Source organism: Apis dorsata, unplaced genomic scaffold (genome assembly GCF_000469605.1).
Source record: "Apis dorsata unplaced genomic scaffold, Apis dorsata 1.3 scaffold_220, whole genome shotgun sequence".
Classification (NCBI taxonomy): Eukaryota; Metazoa; Arthropoda; class Insecta; order Hymenoptera; family Apidae; genus Apis; species Apis dorsata.
Genome location: NW_006263502.1, coordinates 1 through 12106, shown reverse-complemented (window position 1 = coordinate 12106; position 12106 = coordinate 1). Strand labels below are relative to the sequence as shown.

The following is a 12106-nucleotide window of genomic DNA, read 5'->3' as shown; positions in this document are numbered from 1 at the left end:
TAATTTTTGCTGCTCTTGAATCAAATATATTTTTATTCCAGCTGCTTATTATTCCTTCTTGATTGTACTTGATGGTTTTCAGTGCATCTTGAGAGCAAGGAATTTCTTTTGATAAACTTTTGAAGATCGTTGTATAATTGAAGTTTTTTTGATCTTTATTTATGCATACATGCATATTGGAAATTGGTTAAGAAAGGAACATAACAATGAATACGAATTAAAATAGGGAAAAGACACAGATGCATCATATTTTTTGAAATTGCACATTTATATCAATGTTGAATATTACTCACATTTACCTTCGATTCTCGCTGGTAAATGAATGCAATTGTTGTATAAAAATCTTACAATTGACAATACAATCTTACAATTAGCTTATCTTCACAAATGATCTTGTAAATAAATTGTAGATGCTTGTGCATTTGTAGTATTTTATTTGTCTTTTAAAATTTATTAATTTTCTTTGATCTGATTAATCGACTTGGGGACAATTCAATAATAATAAGATATAATTTATATAAATTTATTTTTCCAATGTTATTCTTCAAAAAAAAGTGTTCTTTTTTAATCATCCCAAGACAATATGCTTCTTAGAAAGATAGAAGAAGAATGTAACTCGAAGAAAATCGAAGAAGCTATTGCCATTTGTGTCATTGAAAATGAATTTTTCAATAAAATTATTGTCAATGTTGAACAACTTTCTTGTAACTTTTCATTCCTTTCAAGTGCTAATAAAATCATTCCATGGACTTTACTTTTGCTCGGTCAAGCAACAGATACTTTGTATTTCCTTATTTTTCTTCAATTTTCATTGAAGAAAAAGTTTGACTTCGTGGCTTTATTCCACGACGATTCGCTTTGGTTCTTGTGAAAATGTTGTAAAAATGAATAATATGAATGAATAGCAGAGCTGGGTGATGGATTATCTTGATCGATTTTGATTTCTATGATAAAATGCAGCGATTCGAGGCATTGGAGGATGATCGTATGATTGGCTTGGATTCACGATTAACGAGAGATTGTGGAAAAGAATATTAAAAATGAAACGGCCGAATTTTTTGTGAAACCTCTGAAACAAAATGTTTACAATATTAATTTGAAAATGATTTATTAAAGTTCCTATTGTATAGATAAATTTGTTCATTAAATTGATAATAATAATAATAATAATAATAATAATAATAATAATAATAATATGTAATAAGTCATTTCATCGCTGATACGACGTTACACAGATTTTAACATTAGAACTACCGTAATCAAGTTTCTCATATTTTGCCACACTATATATTTTTGGCAATATTCTAATAATATTCTGATGTTACTGAATGATGAATATTTAATTAGCTTTTTAGAATAGAAACACGATTGTATCAGGGATATAGTGACAAAATGGCACAAATGGCCAATTTTGGCCAGAAAGAGCATAAGCAAGATCTATGTAGAAAAGATGTATTAATATATATTATTATAATCATCGATATATTTAAATATTACGCATTCTAGGTAGTTCTGGTGTTGACAGAAATTTATAAAAAATGAATTCCATTATTTTTCTTCCATGATTTCGAATAACAAATCACATGTTTTTGTCACAAATTTTCAATAAAGCATTTATAAACCTGCTATTTACATTCTTTATTTATTCACGAAATCATACATCGTTTGAAAATATAATATTTTGTTATTAACAATGTTTTAACATCTCTTGAAAATTTCTAGCGGATCGAAATTTGGAATTTTATTTGAGACGAAGAATCATTGTGTAACAAAAAATTGAAATTTTTCCTAATTTCAGCCTAATTAACCCAGCTCTGTGCTTTATCCAATTGTGAATTCGAAATTATTATTGCTTATATATTAAAACATGGCTAAATTAATAATTCAAAAATATATTTCCAAAACTCATGTAAATGTTAAACGTAACACTTGATTATTACCCAAATAAAAGAAACACCACAAATTATCATATTATTTTTATAATGTTAATTTTAAGTCAACTTTGTTTAAATTTTTGTTCAAATATTTCACGAATAAATGTTCTTCAAAAAAAAAAAAAAGGAAAGGGAAAAAGAGATGGAAAAAATGGAGCTTAATAATTCCTTGAATAATACCTTATATAGATGAAAAAAAAATTATTTATCCTTAGAATTTTCCATGAAAAAAAAATTGCAAACGAAATATTGCAATAATACGTCATTTTAATTTCAATATTTAAAATTTTTTATTAACATTGTATTAATTCTTTAGATTAAAAGTATTCCAATTCAAATTGGATACGTATGAAAATATTTGTGTGAATATATTTTTTAAAAAATGATTTTCCACCAGTGGTTATTTTAGTAAATTCGTCGAAAGCTAAATAATAGAGATAATAAAACAAGTCTGTAGCAGTATATCGTAAATCTGGAACGCCCCTTCGATTCCAATTACCCGCTTCAGTTTCTGATAGTTTAGCCCGACAATCGTTCGTTCCTAGTCGTTTCAAGCTTAGTTTGATATCTGTGTCAAAAATTTTTACCTTGTTCCTTTTCACATATCCACTATTTCTTTTATATCGATTATTTTCCCCCATTATTATTACACTAATATTTCCTCTAATTCGTAAAATCTAAAATCTTCAAATAATTAAAAAAAATGAACTGAAATTATCACTTCTTCGATATATAATTAATAATTTAATTAATTGATTAAGAAAGAAGTTTAAAAAAGGAATTTGTTCGATATGAAGGTGAGAGTCCCCAGAGAAATTCGAACAATATGGATATTTTTCGTGTTAATGTTAAAATCGTCGATTGGCGTGGAGAAATATTGGCTCCCAAATTTGGAATGGGAGACGGCTGAAAATTGGATTGGAGGACGTATACCGGAATTAGATAGTTATGTGACGTTTCCTTTGGACATGAGACACGCTGTGGGAATTGGGAAATCCGAGAATCTGAGACTTTCTGGAATTGATCTGGCCAGAACTGGATCGTTGGTCCTACCTAGAAACGGAAGATTACAGGTATAGAGATAAAGTGTAAATTTTCATTCATTAAATACATGGAAACAGATTAATTATTAACATCGATATATAGGTCATTCTGGATTAATACAATTAGGACAATGATAAATTAAACTAATGGTATATTGAAAACGAAATTTATATTTATCAAATATAATCTTCAAATCTCTAAATTAAATTGTCATTTAAATAGGTCACCGAGATGTTATATAGATATGCAATGGTACCTACTAGTTGAATGTGACATTTACTAAATTATTAACATCTATAAATTAAGAAAAGTTATGCGAATTACTACAATTTAACAAATATAAATTTTAATGAAATTAAATTAATTAAGAATTATCTCGCTTGAATAAAATATTTCATCACGTTATCACGTCTATAAAGTATCTTTTTACTTGAGAGTATATAATTGAATGTAAAAATAATCAGATAATTTCTGGCCTGATCTTTTTCTCATTTCACGCTTAATAATCTACAAAATTGAACCAAGGAATTATCGTTCTGTTATTGAAAGCTTCGAATAATAGAAATAAAATAGCAAATAAATTCAATGAAAATTACTTAAAAAATCTTACCCGATTTATTCGTTCATTAATGATATTGATCATCCCTAATGATTAATCCGATTACAAAAGTTAACCGAGCCGGGAAAATCGCCGAAGAAAATCAGTCAGTGGTCAAGATCTGGTCACTTGTTTTGGGCTGATCCAGAAAATTGGAACGGGAGCTCGGAAGCAGCGCCTCACCTCGAGCAGGTGCCGTGCCGCCAGGACACCGTAGTTCTGCCGGAGAAAACGCGAATCTTCAGTGTTCTTTTGCCGATGAAGAGCATCGAAGTGAAATCGGTTCGAACGATCGATGAAAAGTATCCATACAGCGGCTGGCAATGGGCAGATTTGGAGACTGGAAGGGAGTTCGAGAAGGGTATATCCACCGTGAGGTACGTATAATTTAAATTTTTTAAATTTTTTCTTCTTACCAATATTCCTATTTCAAATTTAACTCCAACTTTCCAATCTTCGATTATTAATTCTTCTACGCTCCCAATATTCCTTCTCACTTAATTCTAGATTTTCATAAATGCAATCTTCGATTAAAGAATAATTCAAAATCTCACAGATACGCGGAATACAATTGCGGAAAGTGTTCCTGCCAGGACGATCCGAACGGTTACTACCTCGAAGAAATTTGCGCCATTCAAAGACCAAAGTGTGGATACCCCACCTGCGAGTATCCATTGTGGGTGAGTGAAAAATTAATTAACATTATCGATATATATCTTACCAGAAGAATTATCAATCCTTGATCTCAAATCTTAAGTGAGATATTTTGAAATTCAGGTGGAAGGGCATTGCTGCAGATATTGCGGTGGTCGTTTGTCTTTAACGGACAAGACGTCTTTATCGTTGGTCCAGGCTGCCGCAGACGAAGCTCTGGAAAGGCGCGCGGAGAAGCTTGTTTGGCACGTGAGACGTACTTGGAACGGAGGTGTCGAGGTTCTGATAAAGAAAAAGGGCGATTACTCGGAAATCGATATTCTCGAGGGGTTGGAAGATGTGAAGAGAACCCTTTCGAGTAAATTCCGTAACTTATATTATAATCGTCGTCCATTTTCTTTTTTTTCCATTTTTTGAATTACTTTTTATATTTTTTTTTCTGATTTGTTCTCGTTTTCCTTGACAGATATGAAAATTGAGGTTTTTGCTGCGGAAGTAACCGGTGCCGCTTTGCGAAATAATGGCGTAACTGTCGCACTGGCTTCGTTGTTCGTTACACCATTGATCCTTCTTGCGCTTTTATTCATCGTCTTCTTATACTTTGGCTATTCCTACAGACAGTAAGTAATAAATTGATTATCGTATCACGAGTTTTCTGATATCTCTTGAAAAGAAACTTAACGTATATATATGGTGTATATTTCATATGTATACGTATAACAAAATCGTGATATTTATTTGAACAACCATTTCCTTTCTTTATATCTCATTTATGAGGATTGATGAACAATTTTAATAATGCTGATTTAAGATGATAGTAATTTAAACAATTTATGGGATACAATGGGATCGTAAAGAAAAATAATGGAAAGATTATTCTCTCTGCATAAGAGAGATGTCCTTTTTATTTTTGTTTTTATTTGTTTAAATTTATGATCAATATGAATCAAGAACAGTTTTACCTTTTTTTTTAAACGAAACAGTACAATGTAACAGTGCAATTCAATTAAAATGTTTATGAACATCACAACATTTTTAAATTCCTTTATTGATTTTTCAAATTTTCAAAATTCTCAATAAAATTTGCACTTCGAAAAATGATTTAATATACGTATTACTAGCATAAACAAAACAAAAAGAGAGAGAATAGAAAAGGAAAAGGCCAAAAAAAAGAAATTAAAAGAAATCGTGATTAAAGGGGGGAGAGGGAAGGAGAGAGAGAGAGAGAGAAAGAGAGCAAAATTAATAACTCGTCAAAAATAGCTGAACGATGCACGTTTTCGCGGGGTGGAGAACGGGAAATGAGTATTTCAACGAGGAGTTCATTGCAAAAAATTGCTATGAAGCTTTTCCATATCAAGCTCCTCCCATTTGACCCTTATATATCCGACATGTGGGTGTCGATGGCGAATAGTGTCGAGTGGCGGAAACAACGAAAACGTGGAAAAGAAGGATTGTGGGAAGGAAAGGGAAGAAGAATGGAAGAAAAATGCGATGGAAAAAGTAATTACGCGGAATATGAAACATGAGGGAAACTGCTTGCTGCACTTGCGACTCCTATGAACCGGATGTCTGCAAAATTAACTTCCCCTCAGGATGTTTTCTAGACGAGAGTCGAAACGAGATACGTTTACTCTAAAAAAAAAAAGAAAAGAAAAGAAAAAAAAGAAGTCGTTGGATAAATTTTTAATTGTCACGATATTGGACGATATTTCACTGGTGAATTACAGTGAGGATTTATTGGTATATATTTTTTTTATTGCACTTTTAGATCTCCGTTTTATCGAGACCTCAAAATATCATATTTGTGAATATAAATTTTGCTTTTATTTCTTTTTGCAAGTTTGATTATTTGTAAGTTGTATAAAAAAGAGGAGTAAATGTGAATATTTGTTTTCCTTGTTAAAATGAATCTTTTGAAATGAATTTAAAGGAAATTGTGGAAAATACTTTCAAGAATTACATCTCAAGTTTGAAAAGATTGATGTTATTTTGGTTAATTGTTGTAACAATTCGTTGTAACGAATTCTATTTGAGACGGGGAAATTTTTATTAATTCGTGTGATTTGAAGAGACGAAACTATCAGGGAAACAGCAGAGATTGCTTCGATTCCATATGATATCACACGTTTGTGTATGATAAACCGAATTGCATATTGAAACACCTGCAATTTCTAAACTTTGTTATCTAACAAATCAACTGGAAACTGAAATACGTAATGAAGATATAAAGAAAATATACATATATATATTTTAATCGAATGATTTATGAGATAAAATTTCAGATTACGAGAAAAGAAAGGAAAGAAGAAGAAAATAATATTTGCAATTTTTTTAAATTCTATTATATATATAAATATTTGAAACTATGGATAAAAATTCTATTCATTATAGAATGTATGGAATATTGTTCGTAATCATTGAAAAAATAATTTTTTTAAATAAAAAAATATTTTGTCAAAATATGTCGAGATGAAGTTTCATGCTCGATAATATATATTAACGCAATTTCTTTTTTGAGATGATTTTTAAGAGTTAAAGAACTTTGATGAAAAATATTCAGGGAAAAATATCAAGGGAAAAATGTAAATTTCTAAAAAAGAACCGTTTAAACTGCATAATCGAATTCTTGAACTATTCCTTGAAAATCTTGTTTTTAAAAAAATAAAATTCATTAATCTTCTAACTTCTTCTTTCATTTTGCTCCATATCGACAATAAAGAGAACGCATATAATATAATTTTAACAAAATATAAACTGTAAAATAGAATTATAATGAATGTCACTGCACAACAAAGTTCTAAATGGAAAAAGTGAATAATAAAAAGTGAAAAAACGTAGACTGGATGTTTCAATTTAAAAAATAATTAATACAACCATCATAATAATAATAAAAATTCTAAAATAAAATTACAAAGTTTGAAGAATTAAAAGTATTAACATTCTCTTACTCTACTATATTTCTATCTTCTTTTATAGACCCCTAACAGCAAAATTTAGAAAAGAATGTAGAATATTTTAATTTTTACAATTCAAGGAAAAAAAAAAGAACAAATAGAAAAATTAATTTCGTATTAAATAATTTTCAGAATTCTGATGGGGTGCACACAAATATTTTCCTCGATAAGGGATGGAGTTCACGTGGACAAGAAACAGGCTGGCAAACCATTCGGTTTCGCCCGTTTTGAAAATATTTCAGAGGGTAACGTCCAAATAGCAGAGGTCGCTAGTGGCCGTGAATCAAATCTCGAGAGCAAAGAAACGGATAAAAAAGATTCATCTTCAGGAGGAAGATTCGAGAATCCTTTGTACAGATCGAAAAGAAAAGGCCGTAAGGAGGAAGGGGAGGTTTTGGACATGGAAAAACCCCTGAGTTTGACAACCCTTAAGGATAGAGTGGAGGAGGATCAGATCGAGGAAGTGGATCTTGATCAATGAACTAATGGGATTCCTCGTACAATTCTTAGTATTTTAGTTACGCTTTTTTTCTTTTCTATTAAAATTTAACGAATTTATTGAACATAAACATAGAAGGCGTAGAATTTTGAAGTTTTAAAAATAAATGTGAAATATAGATGAAAACTTGTAACAAAATAGGAATAGCATTATCGATATTATTAAATTTCAACAATTCTTTAACAATTATAAAGATCTACTTGATTAAATTTAATAAATTTGATAAGAACTATTTTTTATATCAGACTAAAACGTTAAATATTAATACACTCATTTTTCTTTTAAAAAATAATAATAATTTTAAAAGAATTTTTTAATAATGCAATTTAATTTTAATCTAAGTTTCCAATTGATCTGTATTTAAATTAATTCAGCAATAATTTACTGAAATCTTATAGAAATACTCGATAAGATATAAAGGATGACGTCAAAGTCACTTTATTTTATCACTTACTTTATCCATTCTAAGAATCTACATACGGAGAAGGATAATAGTAACAGAAATGTAATGAAATTCTAAAAGATAGAATTAACTTGCATGACATAATGTTATTTGAAGTGAGGAATTGGCCTTGAGAGAACAATTGATTTTGAAATCGATGCTTGCGTTTATACCGTTGTTTTCATACATAGATTACATTGTGTCTCCTTGAATATAACTTCTTCCAGTTATCATGATTGTACCAATAAGAATGATATATATATAAATAAGAAAGATCATATATATAATTGCTTGCATAATAGACGCTTCTATTTCAAAAAATAAATAAATTACTCAAAATCTTCATATTTTACTTCTTTTAAAAATTTGTGTGTATATGTTTTTTTTTTTTAGAATTCCATTATTTGAACACATTGTTGGAAATAAATATTTCAATTGCGATTCACTTCTTCTTACTCATCCATGACTTCTTGGTACGATACGATTCAATCAGACCTAGAAAAAATAAACGAAATTAGAATAGATAAAAATTATATAAATCGACAAGAAAAGTTTCATATTAAATGGAATTTTATTATAACGTGAATTCGCATAAGTAGAAGTTACGTCGTAATCGAGATTCAATCGACAAGAATCCATTCGAATCCGATCACTAAATAATAGAATTAGCGGGATGAGAACACATAGCAAGAATATTAAGTCACATGTGTTTATTTCTTGTAGTACAACGTTCGAAATTAGTCACAATGAGGTCACGTGTAACATCGTACACGTGGCTATCGCTGTACATCATCGTAATCGCGTAAAGACACTCGTCGGGATAATAGGATAAGTCGTCGCATAGCTAACATGTATATATATATATAGACTCTGTGGATAAATAATATAATGCATACGATATCGCAGAGAATACGAATGCAACGAATGAATTTTACGAACGATTCATCGGGTTTTTTTCTCGCGATAAATGAGACCTAGTAAATAATTCGCGCGTGTGTTGTGTATTATTTGTGTATTATATCTCCTACCTCTCGGTGTATATAGGTTTGTAAATGCGTCTATATTTTCTTTAGTGTATACATATATTATCTGTTTATATAGAAATATTTTATGTATAGATATATATTTATATATATGTATATACATATATATATATATATGATCATTTATATAAAGCTTCGTTCATAGAATATATTAAATTAACTCTTTCGCTTATATATTTTTTTTTTTATTCTCGATAAAAACTGCGTTCAATTGGCATTTTTGTACACACGAAATTACGATCACCTACGTGCCAGGCTCCATGGTTCTTATCTAACGATCTGTGAGGTTTCCTCGCGTAAATTTACTGATATTTCCACGAATGATCGTATAATGTGGGTGCGTACACTTTTTCTAAATAACATTTAAAAGAAATGGTATTTTTTTTCTTTTTCTTTTGAATTTGAAAGTATCAAGAGTTCAAAAATTCGAGATGCTTCGAGAAATTTTCAGAAAAAGAAAGATTTTTAAATTCCAAGAATTTCGAAAAATTGTTCTGTTTTTTTGTTTAAAATATTAATTTCCTTTATTAAATACAGGCATCGAAGGAATTGAATAAACCAAGGAAACCAATCATAACTTAAAAACGCGAGGAATAATATCCCCTTTAAAGAAACACTGTTAAGCACATCGGTCTTTAAGCCGGTAAGAATATCCATGTTCGTGGATATGCTTAGATTTAAGTTTAATTGATAGACACTGAGTCAGTGTTCTCTTTTTTTACGCACTTCCCATTTTTTCACCATGAATACGATATATTCACGACGTAAAAATAACGTAGAAATAACGTATGCTTCTGGATAAATTTATTATAAACATACACGACAGTTTGGTAAATTTTTTTTTTTAAATTTTTACTATGTGTGAAAGTATCAAATTCGTACAAAAACCTTTTTTTTTTTTTTTTTAAATTTTTTCTTGGGGGGAAGGGTTCAATTTGTTCCAAAACCTTTTTTTTTTTTTTTTTAAATTTTTTCTTGGGGGGAAGGGTTCAATTTGTTCCAAAACCTTTTTTTTTTTTTTTTGAAATACGAAAATCTTGAAATTTCCAAATTTCAATTTTCAATGCGTTTAAATGACAGAACAATTTTTTCCAATCATAATATTGTAAACTAGGTTACTTGAATTCATCAAGCTATAAAGAGATCATATTTAAAGTTTTCCCTCTGGTCGGTTTATACCGGATAGATAAGTTAATTGAAGTTCACGCGAAATCTAATTGAATCGAGGCTTGGATCAAAGCCATAAGCAATTTTTCACGTGACACGATATCGCAAAATCGCGCGAGAAACCTTGATCGTGATCGAAAACGTTCGACGAAGGAATGAGAGATGCGCCATCGAATTCCTATTGGTCCCTGTAATTATTCTATAAAAGATCGTTCGAATCTCTATTTAACAAATTAGTGCCATGAGAGTTAAATTTATTTGCTTTCAAAATGGTTTCTTTTCTTTTTTTTAAATACAAGACAATTGATTGTAAAAAATTTTTCTTTGCTCTGTTATTATTTTCAATGAAAAATATTTTGGAAAATATTATGAAAAAAAAATTAATTGTTTCTCTATTTTAACCAATAATTTTACCAAAGATACATTATCAATTTATTTTAAAAAAAAGTATCTTTCACATTGTAAACGTGTACTGCCTAAAATATATTTGTTATTGTTCAAACGATCCACTGAAACCGGCATAAAAATAGAAATTTCAGACGCCGAAGCTTCGTCCAACTTGGAGCTTGAAATAGCCAACTAAAGCAGGCAGAAACTATTTCATCATTTCTTGGAATTTTTCAAGCTAATCGTTCATTTCGAATATAATCATTCTCTTTACGAAAACACATTCCAAAATTAGTTTTCTCTTATTTCTGATCAATAATAATATAATACAATTTTCTATTTTTTGTTAATTATAACATAGAAAGTATAATTTTGTCATATAACTTTTAACTCACATGGCATTCGATGTGTTAATAAAATTTTGATTTTATTAATGAAATGGTATCGTTCGGATATTTTCTTCTTCTATATGATTATTAATATATTTAAAAAGTTCATCTATGGAGAATCTACTTTCGAAGATCGTCATTCGTAACGAATGGCAGCTTGTGTTCGAGACAAGAATTCTCTGCGAATCATTCGTCGATGCCTCCTTTAATCCTAATTTTGCACGATCGTGGACATTACCGATGATATTTGTACCTATTAGATATGGGAACACGAAAAAATATCATATCCTAAAATCGAAATTCGACGATAAAATGCGAGTATGGAATATATAAAGTGCAATCTGATTCGTAAAATTGCGAGATCTAAAATAAAATAGTTAAATATTTTTTCAAGAGTTGGCTAATTAATTTTTTATTTAATTATTTACATAATTTTCTTTTAAAAAGACAGATTCTTTTTAAATTATTTTTGCACAAAAAATTTTTTCTTGAAAGGAAACTCTTTTTTTTTTGTTGGAATTTCTTTTTCGAAACAAACATCTTTCGTTTCGAGAAAAAAAGTTTAATTCAAAAAAATATTTTCCTTAATATCTAGAAGGAATTTTCTTTAAAAATATATTATTTTTCAAAAATAATTCGATTAAAAATATATCATTCGAAATTTACAATTCGTGAGGAATTTCTCATTTCTCGAAAAATTTCTTTATCTTTTATCATTCAACGAATCACATTGCATCTAGTATCATAATAAAATAAAAACTATAAAATATTACTCCTACATATGATGTGGCGCATTCTTTGAAGAAAAAATCGAAGTGATTGCACAGTGTTTTTCTTAAAACCACGATGAAACGAGCCATCCGCAACATTGTAGATGGCCAAGTAAATAAAATATCTTTAACAAATATAATGTACAAATCTATATCTCGCGTTTAAAATATTCTAACTTATAAATAAGTTCTTAAATATATTTATATATATATATATATATA

The 12106-nt window shown here is 29.1% G+C and overlaps 1 protein-coding gene and 1 long non-coding RNA gene across 2 annotated transcripts; one reads left to right on the top strand and one right to left on the bottom strand.

Annotated features, from left to right (window-relative positions):
• The first annotated feature begins 2671 nt into the window (after window positions 1-2671).
• On the top strand, window positions 2672-7807 carry LOC102671442 (protein amnionless-like). Its single transcript, XM_006615227.2, has 6 exons — window positions 2672-3007; window positions 3649-3953; window positions 4133-4256; window positions 4354-4588; window positions 4697-4850; window positions 7320-7807. Exons 1-6 carry the CDS (start codon window positions 2726-2728, stop codon window positions 7666-7668), a joined length of 1449 nt encoding a protein of 482 aa, XP_006615290.1. The 5' UTR covers window positions 2672-2725; the 3' UTR covers window positions 7669-7807.
• Window positions 7808-8821: 1014 nt separating this feature from the next.
• Window positions 8822-9590, bottom strand: LOC116185586. The gene is made up of 2 exons (XR_004150442.1): window positions 9273-9590; window positions 8822-8996 (listed from the first exon to the last, which is right to left on the bottom strand). It is a non-coding gene; the product is annotated as an uncharacterized LOC116185586 (long non-coding RNA).
• Between the last annotated feature and the right edge of the window lie 2516 nt (window positions 9591-12106).